This window comes from Dinoponera quadriceps, unplaced genomic scaffold (genome assembly GCF_001313825.1).
Source record: "Dinoponera quadriceps isolate SergipeBrazil2010 unplaced genomic scaffold, ASM131382v1 scaffold2111, whole genome shotgun sequence".
Lineage (NCBI taxonomy): Eukaryota > Metazoa > Arthropoda > Insecta > Hymenoptera > Formicidae > Dinoponera > Dinoponera quadriceps.
Window position 1 is genome coordinate 253,916 of NW_014556195.1, and position 22,797 is coordinate 276,712.

General features: G+C 37.0%; 5 protein-coding genes and 1 pseudogene across 17 annotated transcripts in view; 4 read left to right on the top strand and 2 right to left on the bottom strand.

The window, feature by feature from the left end:
* Nucleotides 1-6,457, bottom strand: part of LOC106747116 (calcitonin receptor-like) — a 121,935-nt gene extending 115,478 nt beyond the window's left edge. For 2 of the 7 annotated variants that reach the window (XM_014624411.1, XM_014624410.1), the window contains exon 1: nt 1,481-1,776. The gene's annotated coding sequence lies outside the window, so the exon portion shown is untranslated. Of the gene's footprint in view, nt 1-588; nt 1,777-6,373 lie in introns of those variants that run through there. The other 5 variants (XM_014624412.1, XM_014624409.1, XM_014624408.1 and 2 more) reach the window with 5 other exon arrangements.
* Nucleotides 1-22,797, top strand: part of LOC106747112 (GRIP and coiled-coil domain-containing protein 1) — a 48,857-nt gene that overhangs the window by 23,407 nt on the left and 2,653 nt on the right. Inside the window, exons 1-3 of one of the 3 annotated variants that reach the window (XM_014624399.1) lie at nt 21,230-21,318; nt 22,483-22,594; nt 22,663-22,769. In XM_014624399.1, coding sequence (XP_014479885.1) covers nt 22,528-22,594; nt 22,663-22,769 — 174 coding nt within the window. In that variant the 5' untranslated portion in view covers nt 21,230-21,318; nt 22,483-22,527. Of the gene's footprint in view, nt 1-21,229; nt 21,319-22,482; nt 22,595-22,662; nt 22,770-22,797 lie in introns of those variants that run through there. The other 2 variants (XM_014624401.1, XM_014624400.1) reach the window with 2 other exon arrangements.
* LOC106747118 lies at nt 5,714-12,520 on the top strand (annotated as a pseudogene).
* LOC106747111 (WD repeat-containing protein 75) lies at nt 8,062-21,174 on the bottom strand. Of its 3 annotated transcripts, none has more exons than XM_014624398.1 (16): nt 21,092-21,174; nt 20,637-20,754; nt 20,322-20,523; nt 19,788-19,969; nt 19,593-19,712; nt 19,321-19,508; nt 19,053-19,211; nt 18,777-18,970; nt 18,511-18,695; nt 17,900-18,075; nt 17,632-17,818; nt 17,351-17,529; nt 16,819-16,991; nt 16,472-16,645; nt 9,585-9,679; nt 8,062-9,083 (listed from the first exon to the last, which is right to left on the bottom strand). In XM_014624398.1, exons 2-16 carry the CDS (start codon nt 20,741-20,743, stop codon nt 8,897-8,899), a joined length of 2,508 nt encoding a protein of 835 aa, XP_014479884.1. In that variant the 5' UTR covers nt 20,744-20,754; nt 21,092-21,174; the 3' UTR covers nt 8,062-8,896. The 3 variants fall into 3 exon arrangements, with proteins under 3 accessions (XP_014479884.1, XP_014479883.1, XP_014479882.1); XM_014624397.1 differs by having other exon boundaries at nt 21,043-21,126; XM_014624396.1 differs by lacking the exon at nt 21,092-21,174 and having other exon boundaries at nt 20,637-20,966.
* On the top strand, nt 10,813-16,463 carry LOC106747120. The gene is made up of 3 exons (XM_014624421.1): nt 10,813-12,564; nt 13,708-13,968; nt 15,438-16,463. Exons 1-3 carry the CDS (start codon nt 12,544-12,546, stop codon nt 15,540-15,542), a joined length of 387 nt encoding a protein of 128 aa, XP_014479907.1. The 5' UTR covers nt 10,813-12,543; the 3' UTR covers nt 15,543-16,463.
* Nucleotides 21,674-22,476, top strand: LOC106747121 (D-tyrosyl-tRNA(Tyr) deacylase 1). 3 transcript variants are annotated; one of them, XM_014624424.1, is made up of 3 exons: nt 21,674-21,804; nt 21,881-21,989; nt 22,089-22,476. In XM_014624424.1, exons 2-3 carry the CDS (start codon nt 21,908-21,910, stop codon nt 22,220-22,222), a joined length of 216 nt encoding a protein of 71 aa, XP_014479910.1. In that variant the 5' UTR covers nt 21,674-21,804; nt 21,881-21,907; the 3' UTR covers nt 22,223-22,476. The 3 variants fall into 3 exon arrangements, with proteins under 3 accessions (XP_014479910.1, XP_014479909.1, XP_014479908.1); XM_014624423.1 differs by having other exon boundaries at nt 21,894-21,989; XM_014624422.1 differs by having other exon boundaries at nt 21,674-21,989; nt 22,089-22,472.

Consider the following 22,797-nt stretch of genomic DNA (forward strand, 5'->3'; position numbering starts at 1 on the left):
GAACACCTCGAGCACGGCGGTGAACTTTCATTAAGTCGAGCACGGGACACTCTCGAAGCGATCCCCCCGCGCCTGATTGCGTTCCGATTGTTCGGACTAATTTGCGCGCCGTCGTTCATTCGTCCGTCGCGGCGCCCCTCGCGGATTTCAATCCTTTTTTCACCACCGCTCCGACTCGGCCAGAGGTCCGGCGTTTTATATCGCGACAAGCGGCCCGTTCTTTCTGAGTCGACTGCACCAGTCCGAGAAATTTACGCACACCGAAGTACGTGAGAACCTCGTGTGTGAGACTTTCGGAAGCTTTAATGCGCACGTAAATTTCTTCAAACCAGTGCAGCCAATTCAGCTGAAAAGAATGGGCCAGAGGTTGGCGTCGCGACAGCGCGCTTTCTTGCGCACGACAATCGGTGCCGGGTGTTCGAACTAATTCGATGTTAACTACAGCTCGGCGAGACCTCAGAGATTTTTTACCCTCCGAGATTACCTTCCGAGACGGAAGACCGATTTCTCAGAAACGGGGCGAAAGTCTGGTGACGAGATTACTTCGCGATGCGCGATACGAAACGAGAGACAGAGACGGACGCTTACTTTGGACTCGTAGATCGCGCGACGCGCTGAACGACGATACAGATCCGAGAGAAAGAGAGAGAAAGAGAAAAATAGAAAAATGTCGGGACTGCGCTTACTTTGGCACCGGAGCCTCGACGTATTACGACGTGCATCCGAGTCGCGACTTCGCAGAAAAACACCGCTGCTCCGGACGAACGACGACCATTATCTTCGGAATGAGGGATCACCTCGACAGAAATCGACTAAGGCCCGGGGCGCACGGAAATACGTAAGCAACGAGACCAGAGAGAGCGGTGAGGGCGGATCGGCCAATCACACGCGAGAATTATCGTAACGGCTATCGTGTTGAATCGCTGTGATTGATCGATTCGCTCGTTGCCACCAGTTTTGCCGCTTTACGTTTTTCCAGCGGGAGGCCTTTAACCTCGGCTGATACGCGGAAGAAGAAACAGAAGAAGAAACGACGATCTAACGGCCATTCTAACAAGTACAGCTCGAATCTCTCTCTCGTGAGAACTCGTACCTTGTGGCGTCCCGCGTTTTTATGTGCCACCGCCGCCGCGATGTAATGACTCGTAATTGCCGAAGAGGCCGATGCAGACACACGTGGTGTGACCGCGACGCGACGGTCAACGCGTATCCTCGAACGTCGAACGCACACCGGTTTATCGTGTTAAGTCGTTAACAGACGCGACTGTCCTCGTCTCGCGCGATTACTCGCCCTCGCGCTGCCGCGCTCGCATGATTCTGTTGACTCGCGGCGAATTCAGGCTGCGGCACGCGTCCGCGTCTTCCTTCTCTCTTTCGCTCTTTCTCTCTCTCTCTCTCTTGCTCTCGATCTCGCGCTCGCCTCTTTTCCACGTGTTTCGCTCACTATCGCTCGAAAGAATATCGCCGAACGATCGGGTACCAGCTCGCGAAGTAGCGGCCGATTGTTGACAATGTGACGGAAAAGGCTTGCAAAGAGTTCGCGAAGCACGCGGCCGCGCAGCAGCTACTAAACTCCTTCTCGAGCGGCGCGAACCAAACGTGACTCGAAGTGCGCGCGCCGCCACCGCCGAGAAACTAGCGGCGATGAATCGACGACAAGGACGACAACCACGGCGACGGCGACGGGGACGACGACGACGAGGACGCCCCGTAGCCGTCGGACACAAAACTGCTTCGAAGGGTTGACTCTTCCCCCCTCCCCCCACACTTCCCCCCTCAGGCCCACGCGTGTTGTTTCTAACGAGGTAACTAATTGGCGATTTTCTCCCGATTAACTTTGCGCGGCAAAATGTGTGTCCAATTAAAGATTGTGTGTGTGTGTGTGTGTGTGTGTACATAGAAGTAATAAGTAAATAATTTATATAGCGCGAAAGTTAATAACAACATTGTTGCAGCGCTTACAGCATTGCAGCAATATTGTTGCAAGCTTCTGTGCTGTATGAGAAATAATACATGAACGGATGCTCAGCAATTATGAATTGTACGTGACTAACGGACAACTTCAATGCGTTTAATCGGATTCTCTAGTCTCTGTTGGAGGTGCGTTCCGTAGATACGATTTTGCTGCGTTCGATTAGTATGCAGCGCGACCACACATAGATTCGGCAATTTGGGAGCGACAGGTGCACTTTTTCAGGCCAGACCGCACTCATGGCTTGCATCTGATTTTAAATTGCACCCATGTAAACTGCGTTATCGCTAGCCAGATTTCCGTACATTTTGCGCATAAGACCGTGTGTGGGTAGAAATATGAAATATTCTAATTGCGTTTTCATCGCGTAAAATAACTTAGCATCATGCTTGTTATTTTTGCCTCGAATTTAACGCGCATCTCGAATATGAGCATAAGTACTACATGTTAAAAAGTGTTTATATTTTTCCGAAGGAAGAGTTGCGTGTGAAATCGCATTTTTACGCCTGACATTTTTTTCCTCGTCTTATGCTTCCACTTCTGTTGCTGCTTTATATAAAAGAAGGATATATTTATAATTTGGGAAGAAGGAAGGAGGAAAACAGGCGTAGAAAAGCTAAAAGCACAGCAAGAATAGTTATATAAAGGAAGAAGGCACGAGCTGTTTGTATTTTCTAGCAGCGCTCTTTTTTTTTATCTTCTGCGCTCCATCCATTAAAGATTGTAATGTCCCGAGACCTTTCCCCAGAAATCACACTTTTACGACCTACAGAGCATTCCGAATCGCGTCGCTTTTCCGTGGGATAATCGCGGCGATATTTCTGATGATTTATAGTGCAAGCGCAGGTAGTGTTTCGTGTTGCATTAGCAATGTTTGTCCTTTGATATCTTAAATTATTAACTACAGCCATATATCTATTTGATATTTTAAATAATCGAGAAACGTCGCTCGCGCAATTATTGCAGCAAATAACGTGACAATACATATTGCAGAGCTAATCGAAAGTATAGTCACAGTAATGAGTTATATAATATATAATATATATCCCAGTAAACATCAAGTAACAGTATATTTACATTCGTGTTATATTGTATTTATATTGTTGAGTGGGAGATTATAACTAAATTATGTTACTGTTACTTGATGTTTGCGCTGAGATTATTATATATACATAATATATTAATATATATATATATATATATATATATATATAGTATACATGTATGATAATATTATTTTATATATTTTTTAACAGTTAATATAATGATGGTTTTTAAATTTATATTGAATTATGGATCGAAAAATTTCTGAGTTTATTTACACACATACATACACAGTTAATTATTTTTACATATTAGTTAAACGGAGAATTTACTCGAGGTAATATAAAGTCAATTGACCTCTTTATATTTATCTTTTTTAATTAGTTGATTTATGCACCTTCTGTCGAGCTCGCTTATCCGTATATCAATCCAATCTTATCTGTGGACCCGTGCAAACCAGACCTTGAAATGAATACAAGCGAGTATTGACGCTAATACACACATATTACAAACAAATCTAACAATTAGAAGCACAAAATCTATTAGGAGAATTATTATTTGCGTTCGCTGTTTCTTAAGTTATCTATGTACTATATTATTAATTAAAAAAATTCTCGATAAGGATTATACTGTATTATTTAGAACGGCGATCATGTAACTTTTCTGAACAAAAATGTGAAAAATTGCACACTTTTATAATTCGAATGGTTACATAAAAGGTACATAAAAGTTACATAAACGTTAAAATTGTTGAATGTAAAACTTTTATTTTCTTTATCTTCGCTCCTAAGGAAAAAATACGATACAATCGTTACTTTAGTATAATATAAAGGATTTTATGAGTCGACCGTAGTAACAAGTGTTAATTGCAAATTGACTTGGAGATTTCGAGTGACGAAAATGCCAAAAATGTCAAAAATGCTTCGTTTATTCAGGTTTACTAGCAATAGAAAATACCACATACCCGGAAATAAAAAGGTTTAAGTATTTTTCAATGAATTTTGGAACCTACCTCAATCAGCAGTCAATAGAAGTTAGCAGTCAATAGAATAGTTAATAGAAAAATTTGTTTTTGAGCAATTCCAACATTTACAAAGCCTGAAATTACTAAAATCTTTCAAATCACGCGCGATGACGCAGCAGTTTTTGCAGTTTTAGGGCCCTGACTTTTACCAAAGCTAAATTAAACTAATCGATGAATAATAATAAGAATTTCCAACTAATTTTCAATTTTGTAATTTATCGGTCAACAATATCGAATAATCGAAAGGTTAATAATTTCTATCTGCATTACTAGACGTAAGCGCTTAGTCTAGTTCTCTACCATCAGCCTAAATCCTAGTTATACATATATCCTGATTGATTCTTCAGCTTAAAGTAACGTCTTATGTTTGTGATTGTGTCAATTCGTGTGCGAGGGCCCTAATGCAGGATTATGCAGGATTTATATTGCTTCCGATGTCCGATATTCAATAGGAGATTTCACTTTTTAAGGTTCCTAATTAGAAACATGTTTGTCTCCAGATAACGTATTCTCCTATTGGAAGTTGTATGTCGGACATCGAGGCAGTGTGAATCCTCCATAAGGTCTACAATACGCCGTGTGTTGAAGTCGGATATCAAAACGCAGACGAAGGACCAATGAGGAGAACTCGTTCTCAAAAAATAAATTCTCTCATTGTACAATCGACTTCGTTCTGATATTCGACTCCGACATACGGCGTATCACAAATCAGTCATACTGCTGAGATTCTTAAGGTATATCCAAACAAACCTGTATAATCGCATATTGTATATGCATAAAGAAATAAACCAATCATGACCCGTGCAGAAAAAAGGATGTCTTCTATATTAGACACATGATTGGTCAATTTTCTTCTGCATATACATTATGCGACTATGCAAGTTTGTCTAGATAGGCCTTTATTCCAGTAATTGGATTGGTCGTAGTCGTTCGAATTGGAAGTGGACCGACTCGAACGACTGCGACTACGCGACTCTGCGACCGCATTGTAGATTCTGCTTAAAGGTCGGTAGTCGAGTCGATCCTTACAGTCGGTAATTTGATACGGGCTTATCATTTTTATGCCGATTGATATGCCGAACTATTGATATCTTATCGGCAGACGAATTAACGTTAATATTAGAGATTTAATATCGTTGTAAAGCTTCTCTGATGGAAATATTTTATTAAAAATGTAATGAAATATATTTGAAAATATCTTTCATTGAGATTAATTTCAATATTATTTTATCAATACTTCAGTAAAAAATTATTTTAATTAATATTTCAGCAATTTTTTTTTTAAAAGTCACACAATTCTCAATTATATTCAGTAAATTTTATATCTCTTTAATATGAAAAATCTTTTCATTACTTTTTAACAGTGGCATATCATTTTTTCATTAAAAAATATAATATAATTACCCATACGCACGCCCCTAATGGATCTAAAAATGTTTCATTGGTACTAGAGAATATTTCTTAACATCACATGTACGCACACCAAATTTGAACAAAATATCTCTAAGTGTTTTCTAGATTTTTGTAAATTTCATATTTTTTTCTTAACTTTGACACCCTGTATTTTGAAAACAATGCACTTTAGAATCCGGTGAACACTAAGTATCAATAATATAACATCGCTGTTATAATGTTCGATACAACAATGTAACTGTTACATAACACAACGTGTTTACTGGAAATATATTTTCATAGAACCTTTCCTTCGTAAAATAAATCAAGAAATATCTTTATTTTGTTGTACTTAATTAGGAATCATTCTGTATATTACACATGACGGAATCAGTTAGTGATTTGATAAATATGCAGAGAGTATGCAAAGGTCAATGAGCTTGATAAATATGCAAAGAGTATACAAAGGTCAATGAGCTGATGCGCGCAATGCTAGGCATTTTCGTCCAAACGTAAAATCTACAAAAAGAATGTCTAACACGGCGACACATAGAAAAGAGTCTCGAGACGGAAACTGTCAACATCAGTGAGATCAATGTCACTTAGAAGTTGCTCTTATACGAAGAGGTGAAAAAAGTCACAAGAAGCGTCTTTAACAGTGAGATCGACTCAGTTGAACACAGCATTCGATCGTATTCAAAGAATACACTTGGATATCTCGGCTCTCATTATTGTCTCACCTTTATAGCCACAGTGAGGGAGGGGGGGGGGGGGGNTTTCTCAAAACCCTGCCTTACGAGTTGCCCGACCAAGCCGAATATATAAAAAAGGTAGGCTTCTTCAAGCACGAGACGATGTTTTATAGCACCATAATGCCGCTGCTTTGCGAGCAGTATCACGGGGAATTGTGGGCGCCTGTGTGTTACAATGTGAAGGAGTACCTGTTGATCTTCGAGGACCTGAGCAGCAAAGGTTACTCGATACGGGACAAGTTCCTCAACAAGACGCTCGTGCTATCCGGTCTCAGTGCTATCGCGCATCAACACGCCGCCTCCTTGGCGGAAGCGCGTCTTGGCTCGCCTCTCAACCGATTGTACTCTGAAGCTTTCTCGAAGAAAGACTTCAGTTTTACCCCACAGACATGAGAGAGGTTCGTAGCGGGCGTCAACGTCGCCGTGGCTGAGCGTCTGGGATATAATTCCGATTCGGTACGTGTGGCCTGTGAGTAAGTCAATTACGCTTTCAGACCGTCCTGCACGAAGATGAACGTGGCCAGTCACGGGGACCTGTGGAGTAACAATCTCATGTTCAACGACGACATGCCGCCCAAATGCCTGCTGGTGGATTACCAACAGCTGAGGTACTCTCCTTTGGCGCACGATGTGTCGCAGTTCCTGTACTTGTGCACCGACCGGAGCTTCCGAGAGACCTGGGAGAGCGCAATGCTGCAATATTATTATGAGACACTGTGCGAAACGCTGGACGCTCACGGGATAAGCGGGTGTGAGAGACCCGCTTGGTCAGAGGTAGTCGAAGGTATGGAGGAGCAGCGTCTGGGTTCCCTCGTCACAGCGATAATATACTTCCTCACGGTTCTGATGGACGAGAAGCTCAGCACACAGATCATGAGCGATCCCGCTGCCTACGTACACCTTGAGTACACCTATCGGAACAGGACAGACTTAGTACTTTCCATCATGGAGAAAGATCCGGTCTACGGGAAAAATATCAAAGAGATTGTCGCCGAACTGGCCGAGTTAGCTTCATGGTTGGATCGCTTGCCTAAGCCATCTTAAATCTACACACGTAATGTAATTAAATACGTATTGCCTATTAGCGTCGTATTTTCAATGGCACATCGAGGGGACCACTCATAAATTTAATATTTGTCAAGTAAAATTACGTTCCTATGCATTTCACTAACTAAATGACAAATGTTAAAGCCCGGCTTTCTCGGGTAATCATATTGGTTTTATCAACGTCACAGGCGAGAAATATTCACTGCCAGTGTGCTGAGAATCTACAGTATACGTAACATAAACTATAGGTTTTCAGCGGTGACAGTGAATTTTGGAACAAGGCTTCAGATGGCCTTGACAGCTCAGAATGAACTGAAAAATGTACCATTATTTCGGGAATTATTTTGCGATTCTACGTGACATAGCGAACAGACATTTCAGTTTGCCGCATATTTCACAGGTTTTAAGATTACGAAACTATTATGTTGTTCAGAGAAGACTAAAAAAGATAAATCTATATGTCACGAGAAATTTACTGCCTGTTATTTCTTGCTTCTGACGTCATATGACCAATATGGCTGCTGAAGATAGCCGAGTCTTAAATATGTGCATAGATATATGTATTTCGAATATTACTCGAATAAATTATGAACCTTGCTGCGCTGTTTTCAAACAAAATTGTCAATAATTCTGAAACTTGTATATAATGTTTGCATATTAATCTGTAAAATCATAATAGTTTTTTTCATCAAAATCTTATTTTTACTTTAGAAGATATTCAAAATAGAAATTAAAAATAGCACGCTAATCTCAAGAAACATATGTAAAAAATGCCAACTTCGTAGTTATAAATATATCAATTCTCGAGTTGTCATGCTTTTTCTAATTGCACGAGCAATGAATTACAAATAATATTTCGATATATACATAACATAAGTTTCATCGGATCCTTATTAAACTTGCTTCACTTTATAATCTCCTTTAAAATGGAATAACTTTTAATCCGAGCTCTGAATTATTGTCAAGATTTTAGTGTCACTTTTAAATGCTCAATTTGATAGATCAATTTGTAATTTTTTCATAACTTTTTCATTAATCTAACTTATAGGCAATACATTCTTAATGTAATCGACTCGACGTTCGAATAGTTTATTTAACGTTTCGACAAAATAATCTGTACTAAAGCTCCCACATATACGGATATTCGATCATCCGGTATCTACATCACTGTTCAGATAATCCGTACAATCCATGTAAAAGTTGAAGGTAAACCGGATCCGGATGGTCTGAATATGGTTTATCTGCCTTTCAAAAGTTGCATCTATCTCCTACCGGAATAATCGCCCATAGAGAACAGAAAAATTGCAAGATTGTTGCGTTGACATTGCAATGTCAGTTTTGTAACATTTCTAATATGTATAATTGTAAAGTTCTATACTGTGTGAGCGGGTAACCTGATAGTGTCAGATCCGAGAAATTATTGAAGCCCTCTACACATTATTATTATTGTTATTAATAAGACTATTATTATTTTTGTTATTGTTATTAGGAAAATAACAATAACTCATATGTATCTCATTACACGTATCACTATTAATGTTATTCTTAAAATTATTATTATATTTTATAGTTGAACTATCCTTCTCTGTTAAAAAGTTTGTTGAAATAACGATCTTATATATTCTTACTTTGTTCCGTCAAATTAGTTACTTTGCACAATAGTTTTTACGTAAATGAATGATTGAGATTGTCCTTGTCCGGAAGTATGGTGGATAAGGAAGACCAATCATAACTGAAAAGCTCTGTACTCAATTCGTCCGTGTCTTCTCTTTCATTGGTCGGTGTGACCATAAGTTTCGTCAATACTTCATTATCATTCGGCTCCGAGGAGTCGTCTCGAGCTTCGTCATCGCTGTCGAAAATTGCATGAAAATTAATACGCAATGCTACGAAAGATCCATAAGCGTAATGAGTATAATAAGATATAATAAGATATAATAAGATATAATAAGATATAATAAGATATAATAAGATATAATAATGTACATAATATATTCTCTAAATTTTTTTTGAAATTTCATTTGAAAAATGACAACCGAGTCAATCGAAGTCGAGTGACATTTCATTCATAGTGTGAATTCTCTATTCTAAATGAATATTTTCACTCGAAATCGGAGAGTGCAATCCGATGCGCTCCACTGTTGCAAGTCCATTCTAATCGATTGAAACATTCTCTTTATGGGCTCAGAACCTACTCTAAGTTTGAATTAAATATCCGCTCTTGTAATTTCGTATAGCGATATTCTCGTTATCGCTTCGAGTGAATGTTCGCTTATTTTGAATGAGACTTTACTCTCCGAGAAATTTAGGATATATAACTATAAAAATTGTACACGGAATTAATTCAACGTACCTGGAGTCTTCGGAACGATTTTTCGCCAACAATAATATAAACGGTGAGCACAGTTCTCGTAACGACGGCAAAGTGTGGGCTGTCACGTTGAGCAGCTGTAAAAGAGATGAAAAATTATTATTAATTGTTGTTATTAACATCAACAGCTGCGAACCGATCGTTTGGAACGCGAAATTATTAATCGAAAAAGTTTCCTATACGAAAGAACATCAGGTCGATTAAAAAGTCTTTTATTACATAAAGACTGAACGAGTATTGAACAAATGTCGTTCTTCAACAACTGAAGAGGAAGAAGTGGCACAGCGAACCTACGTATAAATGATTTTTCTCTTCGCCGTCCTCCAATTTTTCACGAAAAGTTCTTTAGTTTCCGAATCTGAGAGCGCGTGTCGCCTCGAGCGAGCACTGCGATACAAACGAAGCATTTATTTCAAATAGAAATACGCCTACGCGAATAAAATGTCTACTTCATGGAAAAAGAATATCTTACTTTCCTGGTCAACCCGAAAGACGCGACAGAACTGCGTTGGTCGCGCGACAGGTTCGAAAATATGTTTTGCCACTTACAGTGCACCGGTGGTAATGGTCGGTCGGTTAAACGACCGGCTAATTAGTTTTAAGGCTGACACGACACACCTCCGAGTGAAAATTTGTGCAATTCCCGTAATCTTCTACTTCAGATCTAGGTTGATTCGTCTGTCGCAACCCACACGAATATTCTCCATGATGTGTTGTACACTTGAATGGCGAATGCGCGTGTTACCGCTGATACTCGAAAGTTTCGTCCGATTGCGTCGACAGGAAGCGTACGCGGAGAAAAAAATTAGTACCAATTCAAGGCTCATATTCTCATATGTAAGCAAGAATACATGATCTTATATGAAAATAAAACCGGCTTATATGAAGAAATTCTATGTAGTTCCACTGACAATATCATTCTTGTCACTCGAGAATAATTTTCATAAATTAAGAGAAAAAAATATTGGATAGAAAAAACTGATATCTTCAAACTAATAATTGTGTCAGTTTGAAAATACTGTTCTGTTTAATATTTTTTTCTAGAAATTAGTAAAAATTATTTTTGAAAACAATTAGAATATATAAAGATATATTTTTAACGGAACACACTATATAAAATGTCTCTATGTAAACAAGTTTTATCTTCATATAAGATTATATATTCTTATGAGTCTTGAAATGATAGTCATTTTTTTCCGTATATGATCGTGAGAAAAACAAACGAATAATTGTAATTGTCGTAACAAGCACAAACAAGCTGTTTATCCACACGAAGTTCAAAATTGTACATTCGACAATGTGTGCCTGACACGCCGTCAACGATACCCCTTCTTTATCCGCTATCTAAAAATATCGCGAGAATGGCTATCGCTTAATTTCTCTCGTGTGGGAGCAATTATATCGTTAAGGATACGACGAATTCATGAAGCACGTATTTTAAGCCACTCCTGCGTCTGTTGCTTTTAAGATGACGCGAGTGCCGCTAAAGAGCTTGGTCGAATTTCAGAGCATGACGACAATATCCGCGAAATTACGCGTACGAAAAACGGACGTGACGGACGGAGAATGTAGTTTATTATCGTCGCCCCAATCAAGACAATTACCAAGTGCGACGCATCTACTTTCGCGGTAATGCGGTCATTAACCAGGGCTCTCACATGTTAACAATACATTAAACGTGAAAAACCAGACTTCCCGATGCGCTATTTTTGGCGAGAAAACTATTATTTTCGATAAAGGAAGAAGTATCTGGCTCTTCGGGTGACATTATTTTTTTTTAACGATAACTAAATCGCTAAGAGTCGAGGATACATATATAAATTAATTGTCGAAATAATGTAATCGAACCGTAAAATTAGAATATAAATAAAATTACAAAATAAAAATGAGGAATATAGAACACGCTCAATGCCGGAGTAAATCTCACGCGACGCGTTGATATTAATAAGTTTGAATGATTTTTTTGAGAATTTGAAAGGATCGCGTTGTAAAATAATAATAGCGATGCCACCGAGACAGATTGATCTAAACTTCGAGTTCTATATTGCCATGACATTTTATTAGCGAGTATCAATGGCAACAATCGAGACGGCCGTTGAAGGAGATAAGACTTTGTTCCTGCTGGCCTGGTTTTACTTTTGCGAACAATCCCGGGCAATTCTGCGACTATGTTCGCTATTTTCGCGTTACACAGGGTGTCCCACGTAGAACGAACTATTTCGAGGACTCAATGAAATGTAAATTTCATTATCTTTTTTACGCGTTTACTATTGAGCTGAATTTCGTGATAAGATTCATATTCGTTTAAATAGAGATGTTTTGGAAAAATTTCAGGTAGTTTCAATTTTTCTATATTAATTGATCATTGTTCTGCTGGGTAACAACTTGTTTTGTAAAGCGATAAATTATATTTATATTGTCATAAGCAATTATTCATACATAAATATTAGACTCAAAATATATAATTTAAAATATATAATAAATCAGAACTAAGTAAACAGAATTATATTATCTGTTCCATTAAACAATTTTATTACAGTAAACTGCTTCAATTCGAGCTCTACAGAGAGGCAATAGCTTTTTTCTGCATTAAAGAAAGGCCAGAACTTTTTATAAACAATTTTTTTCTCTAAAAGAGGTACATAAAAAGCAAAAAAATGTTGTGTGTGTCCTGAAGTCTAAGAATCTTTTTTACAGGTACAAAAAGAGAAGTCACCCGAGAAAAAGTCTTGCCATAGAGCCCAAATAAAAGCTTATCAATAATAAAATTGTTGATAGATGAACAGATAACGAAAAAATTCTGTCCACCGAGTTCTAATTTATTATATATTTCGAATATAATTGAATGAGATATATAATACTTTGTTACAGTGTTGTTGACCACCAGTATGTTTAAGGGACAAACAGGCAAAGACAGAAACCATGCGTTAAAGAAGAAGAAATGTGCTTCCAATGTGCTAAAGTATGATATTTTTATCAATATAGAAATTAATATTTATATTATCTGTGTATGTGTGTGTGTGTGTGTACATTACAGGTTAGATACGTGGGGATGAGTTTAATAACTTGTCGCTCATAGTTCTATCTTTGCGCATCGATTACGCACTTGAAATTGAAATCGGAATTGCAATTACAATTACGATTGCAATTATTAGACATTCTCGACTATCTTCAATTTATAAGATGCATAAGGGTAAAAAACGTACAAATTATGTGCAATGTCCTGCTGCAATATCACGGTCAATATGATGGCCGTGTACATTATACGTCTCTTGTTTTGCCACTGTGCCATCGGAAATCAAATAATGACGGACCGATGGTGGAGCTATCACTGGCCATCTTTTCATCATGTTTTTAACAGCGGTGTGACATATCCGACGCATAATTAGTTTACACGCGGAACTATGAGAGTACGGCAATATATCGACATTTTTTTTTTACGTACGAGGCGGATTATCGGATCTATTTTCGCGCTCCGGATCCATTCGCGTGCGTATCCGGAGATACAAGGCCCTCCCATCTAGTTACTTGTGTTTTTGCAGACACAGCCGCTCCACCACCGTTTAATTTCACTAAGTCAACTACCCACCTAAGTAAGGAAAAGACGAGACGCCTGATAAAGTCTCTCTCGCCGTCGAATACTGAAATATAAGAACGCGTGAATAGGCATTGCAATGTCAGGGGCGATACGGTTACGCGATACGATTGTGACGTGAGGCACAGGATTTTCAGAGAAGTTCGTCCGTTGTCCGGCTCGTCCTAAAGGGACAGCCGTGACGAGAGGGTGGGAGTTTCTATATTAAATCATAGCGAGACTTCAGCTGAAAGCCAGTCGTACAGCTCGGAGCGTTGGGACACATGTGGGGAGGATCTTCTCCGTGTACCTTGGCTGTCCCGCGAGACGAAGCCATAGAATATTGGTTGGTCCACGTATTATTCCCGGTCGCGTCGCGCGAACTTTAACTTCCTAATTAACTCGACGATCGCCCGTGCAGACGAGATCTGGGTAAAATTATTTGACACGGCTCTACAATTGAAAACAATTGACGCTTCCAATACGTAAGGATGGCGAGAATTTGGATTAATTCGCCGTTTTCATCCATAGAAGGTGGTGCTGTTCAGTGAGGAATGTCCGGAAATTAGTCCGACTGCGATTGCCGAGGGGGAAAAAGAAAAGCGAGAAACTGAGAAATCGGACGAAATTCAGAACGCGAGTCTCCAGAACGAAAATCCCATTAACATATATTCCTGGAGAAGGCCAATTTCAAGGATGAAACTAACTGGATTAAAGTCGCTGATGTGTCTTTTGACAATGTTATTGCTTATAGTGACCGCTTCCGGATATCCTGCTGGCAATAGTGATGCAGTATGTATCTTTCATTAGAGATGGAATCAATATCTCTATCAAGAACAATACAGTTACTTCTCGAATATAGTTTCTACTAGCGATTTGTCAGTTTCTGTTCACGGGGTTTACTTGCACTATTGAGTTCCTACGATTAGATGTTACAATACATGATTAAGCTTTCTTATCAAATTATGTTAAAACTTATTGCGTTACCAAAAACAAAATTCATATTTTTTTCCATTGCAAGAATATGGAATTTGAATTGTTTAATTGCACTGAGCTGTGTAAGTGAGATGTAATCTCTTAAACAGAAAGACTTTCGCTAGATTTGAAATTCCTGAAAATATCTTGAGATAAAAGTCTTAATATATACTCAGAAATCTGTCATTAACAAAATGTAGAGATTTATTTTGTATTATTGCTTAATATTTAATATTTTGTAAAAAAAAAAAGATAATCTTCAATATTTTTTTATCACAGTTTCGCCGCGATTTCGGTCGATCGATAAAGACAGATCGAACAGTAGACTTTTATTTGTTTCAGCACAAGTTGTGTTCGGGAAGCATGCTATCAACGCTATTGCTTCAAATTCTTGTTTTACATATAATGAGCGATAAAGATAAAATGATGCAATAGCATTGATAACGCGACTCGAACGCAACCCAACTATATCTTGAAAGTATCGAAATGTTGAAGCCTCTTTTACGCGATGCTAATTGGTTGTCGCGTTGCCGCGCACGGCTTAGTTTACGCATGTCGTTCGCGGCTGTGAAATCATTACGTGAATTCGGACGGTTCGTCAATTTGCGTGTTACGAATATACTAGAGAAATGACTGACCAATCGCATCGATGAATTAGCCGAACTAATCAATGAGACTGATCAAATTCGTTGAATTAATCGTCGATTAGATTTAAACCGTAATGGTAGAAAAGTTAGTGACACAAATCGACACAAGCATTATTTTGCCTTTGTTCCATGTTCAATGAATAACAAAGATAGGATGATGCTTGTGTCAACTTGTGTCACCAAACGGAAAGCAGCCATTATAATCAGCTTCAACTATTATCAGAAACTAGATGCTTTATAAAAAATAAAGTTATAGACCAGCTATCTTAATTATAGCATATATACTTTAATATATATCGTATATATGCATAAGATTAAGAGGCAATTATAGGAAACAAGTAAATAAGTATTAAAATATGTAGCTGAATTCTTCGATTAAAACGCGACTATAAATATGGACCTTTATAAAGCCTAGGGCCGATCTCACCAATTCTGGTTAACTTAATTGTTCAGCGAAAAAGAATAGATCTATAATTATTCGACCTGATATCACAATCTGTGTTATCATTATATCGGATTGTGGTCGTAACGTTGAGAATGGACTTTTGTCACATTCTTATCGATTGCTCGCGTATCAGTTATTCTTAAATATATCCTTCGGTAACCTTAAAAATTCTGTTTAAGTTATTCAACTTGCAGGCGATTGAAAACATGAGGCAGATCCCTCAGTGGCATTGTCTACGTTATAGAAAGTTCCATTATGTCCGTCGTTGCCGGCACTACCGTTTAGGAAGGAGACACTGACAAGTGGACGTTCGAGATGATCTACGAATGGCAGCAATGCTTTACAAGAAAATACATCGTCCTGTCTTTCATAATATGCCATATCAAGTCCTAAAACGTATTTAAGTTATGTTATTGTAGTGGACTACGCGATATTCAGAAATGTATTTACGTTAAAAGATAATAACGTTTTGTAGTAGAATGTGGTTGATTCAGAGATCCACATTAAGTGTGTCTGATAATTATGACAAAAATAACGTACATATTGTTATTTCACTTGTAAAATATTTGTTTCACTTGTATGTCACGTATATGTTTCGGAATTCTGTAAAATTTACCTTTTGCTTTTCTCTTCCTCCTTTCATTTTATAATTGTACAAATTATAATTTGTGACTGAAGCAATTTTGTGCTATGTCTTACCGAAAATATGCATAAATAGTTATGTTGAATCCATTATGCTGGATCTATTATTTCGTATTATCTGCCAAATATCTCCTTTTATATTTATTCTAGTTCAGAGAGAGAGAGAGAGAGAGAGAGAGAGAGAGAGAGANTCACATCTAAATTTGCAAATTATCCCCGTGCACCTATTTAATGCAAATTTGATCTCATGTATAATGGAATCTACGTTCTCTAATAACACAAACAACTTTTTGTTATATAATTAATATTATTAATATAATTATTTCTTGTGCAAAAATTGATATTACTGGTAAATAAATGTGAGAAGAACATACTGAGAGTCCTAGAAGTCGCAAATTTAAACTGAAATCACATCGCATGAAATTTCAATTCTGATTGCAATTTTGCTAAGACCGTATCGGACTTAAGTACCTAAATACTTATGATTTGGTAAAATTTATTCCGAATCCAGAAAATGAGCAACGAACACGAAGTGCGCGACTCGTAGGAATCTTCTGCATACTTTAAAACTCGAAGTTGTACATACATCTTTCACCATTCCTTTCGATGTACCGCGTTCATGAGCTGGCATAACAGCCCGATCTTGACTCGACACAGGTAGATTCAGATGGTCAGAGAAACCGTTCAATGGCGTGGTTCCTTTGTCCAGGAGAATCTCGAGAGAAATGCCCGTTCCAGATGGCTCCAACGTGAGCAACTCCTAAGCAGAAGACAATAGATACACGCATTATGTGCATATTTTTAATCAATTCAAACAATAACACGAATGTTACATGAATGACTGTCAACGGCCTATGTGTGAATAACTATTACGTCACACTATAAGCAGCGTATAATTTTAAACATGTTCTACTCGCATAATCTGAGACACACTTGATTTGAATCCAAAAAATACAGCTGCGACTTTGCTTGCCATCGGCCAAACGAAGGATTGCGTATTTCCTTCAGATGCGGCACAAAGGTAGCAGCCAATATGGAACTGGTACTTTCGATGAGGCACGTTTTCTTGTAGACGACCGTTGGGCTTTGTGGTGTAAATACATATACTGAGAACAAGCAAATTATCTTCATATTACGAAAACGCATCGGTACGGCAAGAAGTCCCATTATAATTTGGACAGTTTGAATAATTCGTCAACTGTTAGAACGACTTTTTCTTATAATTTTTATCTAGCTTTTTCTTATAATCCTTATCTAGCTTAGTGGAAAGTTTGAAGGTGTACGTAGCATGATGTTCATCATTTGCTGACGAGTTTATTTGTTCAAATTAAAATGAAATATCCTGTATACTTACATGCAAGATAAAATACAATGCAGTCTGAGTTGTGATTCTCAATGCAGCTCTTCACTCAACAACGAGAAACAGATCATATTAAAAAAAAAAAGCTTGCGGCTTGAGACTTACATGAATTGTCAGATGTAAATGCCGCCATATACGTAGATTTTGGGTCGTATGTGAGACTGACGACGCTCAAGGATACGCTCCATGATATAGCCAACGTTAAAATATTCCAAACTACTATATACTGTTGAGACGCAACTACCACAAGATGACAGGCTTCGTGATGACCGAATTCTACTCGTCTATTTCACATATTTTTCAATTATACGATCAGCGATTACTTTGTATATTTAACTAAGAATATGTTAAATTTCCAAAATATTTTTCTACACATCTCGACTCACGTTATCGGATGATTATATTGAATATGCGAAAGACCATTTCTCATCTTAAAATCTTCAGGTATCCATATGGTCAAAGTAGAATGAAAACCAATAGCCAGTAACGATCCATCCATAGAAAAGCTCGCATCCGTAGCAGCTAAATTGCGATAATCTCTCACTGCGTACAGTTTCCAACGTTGTGTCTTTTCTACAGCAAATATAATTACATGAAATATCGATGGTTCCATAAATTTCGACGAGACTTCTTTGATTAAAATAAGTAAATTACCTTGTGTATTCTGCACGTTCGAAGGTTTCACCAAATTCCATAATTTACATTTGTTATCCTTCCCAGTGGTAACGGCGAACCATTCCTCATCGCCGAATACCAAAGTATTTGGCTGAAACTGTAGTGCGTTCACACCATTTTCGTGCGGCAGTTCCAAGGATGAATTTAATGTAAATCTACATTAACAAGGAGAAAAATTATCTATTGTTATCGTGATATTATATTGAATAAATGTTCCAAGACCTCTCCTTTAAACTTATATTTTTTAATATTATATCGAGTATTGTCGTTCTCTGTTAATTGTGCTATTTTATACGAAAGAATATCACCCTTCTACAAGCAAAATTGGAAAGTTGCTTCAATGTCTATGATTGGCTCTTATTTATTTGTACAGTTTTATCGGTTGCGTAAATGACTACGTTCAGAAAAACAACTGTTGAGCAAGCGCTTACTATTATTGGAACATACTTTTACATCTATCATCTACCTAAAAGTGTATTTCAATTAAAAGCAATAACTACTGAATGTGTGAGCGCTTCGTTCGACTGAATGCAGTTAATGTAACACTATTATTATATCACCTATGCGCGATTTCTATGGTGCATACTTACGCTTGCGTGTTCATATCAAATCTCCAAAATTTCAATCTAACTTCTATAGATGAGACCTTATCGTTCCTCTCTTCGACCGTTGCCATCCATGTGCCATCATGGTTCAAAGCGACTTTTGTGACTTCCGTGTTTACAATAATCACATCACGCTCTTGGGTTAGGAAATTTTGCGCAGTGATGTTAAGCTATGAAATTTTGAATAGTTACATACATACACTGTTACTTTCCCGTTCTGTTTTTCTATATATCTGTATTTAATATCTTACATTGCACAGTAGACTTTTCGTGTGAATATTGTAAAATTGTACATGTCCAGTGCGACTATTCAGTACGAGGCTACTTGATCTTGGATCGAAGTTGAGTCCTGCAGGAAACAGATCTTTGGAGGAAAGCACAACACCCCATGCAAAGTTTTGTATCACCGATGTCAGCTTCCTCTGAGGAGTCACGATTATAATACCTGTTACCATTTAGCATAAAATTAGCCTATGAAAAATGTGTATTATTGTTAGGAGCTTGAGTGAAAAGTAACAGTGCTTCACCGTTATCTAACGTTGACACAGCTACGTATGAATTATCGGGCGCAATAGTGAGATGTTTAATCGGCGCCGGTAATCTCGGAAGAAATGTCTTCTGTGCGGGATTTGCTACAGTCCACTTTACCAACACACACTCACCACCGCCTGTATACATGTGGGTACCTGTGAAAATAAAATAAATAAAATAAATATGCACATTATGTTATATTGTATATGTTATGCTATATGCAAAGACACGTGAAATACTTTAGAAATTTTGAATATCCATTACCTGATTTACTAAATGCTATTTCTCTAACTGGCAATGTGTGCCAATGGAAGACAGCTGTGTATGGTCTGGTTTTGAATAATTCCTTCCATATCACTACGCGACCTGTATTATCTCCTGTAGCGACCACGTCCTCTTCCGGATGTCCTGCTATGCAAGTAGGCAACCTACCTGTATCACTAGTCTTGTGTCTGTATTTATATTAGAGATTTAAAAAAATTATTCTGTGAGAATTTTTAATATACATACATAATCATAGCCTCTAAATATCTTACAATTTGTCCACTAAGTTTCTGGCTGGATTCAATATGTGTAAATCTTTGTCATGTAAGACTGCTACCAAATTCTCATCGTAATTTCCAATCACATCAACGTAATATTCTTGTGACTTTGCGCTGAAAAAAATTATTAGAATTTGAAACAGCAATTTATATTCAACAGAAGAAGAAACTTATTAAACTGTCCCTTACACAACATATACTGATTTCGCACATGTTCCATTCTCTATGTCAAATAAAAGTACATAGATCTTCTTTCCACATTCAGACAAGTGAGTTATTAATGCTTGACATATCTTGTTTCCTTGAAATGTCTTATATTTAACAATGTGGAAAGTCTTGATCTTTGCCTTCTCACTCGCTAATTTCAATGGCTGCATAAAAATCTTAATATTTATCAATGTTTTTCACCAAATCATTTATTGTTTATAACTGTTCGAATTGAATTGAAAATGGGATATTTTTACATATCTATTCTGTGTGTCTCAAATATATATAAAAATATATATAATACAGAATATGCTTATATATACTCATGACCAGGGTTAGGAAAATTACTTAAAAAAAAAAATTTTTTTTTCATTTTGAAAAATGACTCATCATCGTCAATACTTGTGATAAAAATAACAATTGAATACTTGAAAAAACAATTTGTGATGATAATACTGTTACAAATAATGTTACTTCTCAACATTGTTCGTGATACTTATTTAAACTCAATCTTACTAGCTTCTTAGTAATAACGTTGCTTTGGCAACTCCAGAAATCTAGCTGACCCTTTTCGGTACATCCTATAATCACGTGAACATTATCTGGATGTACCAGTATACCGGCTATTCTATAATCTGACGGCTCAAATTCTCGCACAAAGTCTCCTGTTTGCGTGCTGCACACTTTAATAATATTCTTCCACACCACATACAAAGTTCTGAAAAAAAGTCCTTGTACTATAAATAACCGTGTTGTATATGAATAACCATATGTATAAATAAAATCATTTAAAACTCCAGCAAACTAGTAAAAAAAGAATCATAAACTCACTCGCCATCGTTGGAAAACAACGGACGTTGATCAATGATACTTCCTCCGCCTTTTTTCTTCACAGTCAAGTCAACAAAGTTAACGCTCGAATTTGCCGATGGATTCATCTGATTTTTGCCTAACGTTAATTGCATCTTAAATTAAAAATTAATTGAAAATAATTGTACTTAAAAATTATATATATGTATACACGATGAAAACATCGAATTTGTACAGAAATGATCACAATGAGATATCTGTTATATTAAATTCATACGGTGAACGAAACACATGGCTTATTCGAAAGACAAACGAGAAGGATCACGAGAGGCGCGAGTTGATTTAAATAATCTTCGTGTGCAAAGCGCTTCTGTGTCCGTAGAAATAGAATGTGAACTACGTAGCCGAATATAGCACGGACACGAACCGAATGACTTCACCGATAAGATAGAAAGTGGATATATCGGACGTCTTACTCTCCCATTTCTTCAGAGGTCGCGTTGAAAAAAGCGTCCCACCAAAAATCTTTACGATCGCTCTTAGACTCCTCTTTTCTCGTAGCAAACGTTTCCTAATCGCTGCGACTGTACTTGAAACAGAGTGAATGATAAAAAAAGATACTTTTCGATGAAATATAATTGAGGTTGAATCACTTCTAACATGAAAGCAGTAATACAACGAGTATCGAAAGCTTCGGTCTTAGGTAAAATATTTAAGTTACGGATGTTTTACGTCAAGTGAAAAGATGTAGAGTACATCAGTGTTGTCCACAATTAAATTTTTCAATCTATGTTGATGTACTCTGCATCGATAAGAAATTTTGAATATACGTTTATATTTGGAGTACAATATAAATATGCATGTAACCAGCATGATACAAAATAATATCGGTTAGCTTGAATTATGACAGTAATGTTATATACTTCTACAACGGTGAGGCAAAGTGCAATTTTTGCTTCAGTTGACGGAGAAGTTATTAGTAGCATTGGCAATGGGCTGTGCGTGTTAATTGGTATAAAAAGAGACGATGGAACTGCGGACGTGGAATATATGTAATGAAATAATATTATCAGTATATGCATAAATAACATATGTTTGCATAAGTACGGATAGATGAGCATTAATCTGTATGTCACAGAGTAAGAAAGATATTGAACACCAAAATTTTTGATGACGACAAGGGTAAAAGGTGGGGTGCCAGTGTAATGGACAAGAAATATGAAATATTATGCATTAGTCAGTTCACACTGTATCATGTTTTAAAGGGAAACAAATTAGACTTTCATAGAGCAATGCCCGCACAAGAATCAGAACGATTTTATATGAATTTTCTTGCTGAGCTCTGTAAAAGATATAGTCCAGAATTGGTAAAAGGTAAAGTAACTGCCAATTTAATGCGTATGTGTGATTTATATTTTGTATTTTTCATTCGAGGTAATAATTTAATAATATATTTCTGATAAACTTGTGTAGATGGTAAGTTTGGTGCAATGATGGAAGTTTGCATACAAAATAATGGGCCGGTGACATTGGAAATAGAATCCCCCACAAAGTCTATTTCTAACAATGATACTATGAATATTAAGAAGAAAGAAGTATCTGATTAAGCAAAGTGTTTATGTATTATGAAAAATCAATAGCTCGATAAACAATAAACAATAATGTTATATATAGTACACAATGTGTATATACTTATTCATCCTGATATGACTTGAAATCAGTTTACTTTATCTTCTTACACTTATATTTGTGAATTATGCTCTCTAAATATTGTTATTTTTATTCGCCACATTTTGAATAACAGAAATGGCTGATGATATCTTAAAGAATATTTCATAAACAATATTTATGTATTTTTGTGTTACAGATTCTGCCTACTGAATTGTAACAATTGTCTATAATATCTAATGCTATGGCAACTACCGAAGAGAAGATTATGCAAAAGCAGAATAACAGACCAGAAGAACAAGATCAGAAAGGTACATATTATGTATGTTCTAAAAAAAATTATTAAATCAATGTTACTCCATGAAAGAATTTATTTCAGATAAGAAGATTACGGATCCTTGTACAGAAAATGCAGAAGACACCAAAGATAAATCAACAGTAGATAAAGTATCTAGTAAAGATGACGTACTCGCTAATCAACGACAGGTACGATAATAGAGGAGAATAACGAATA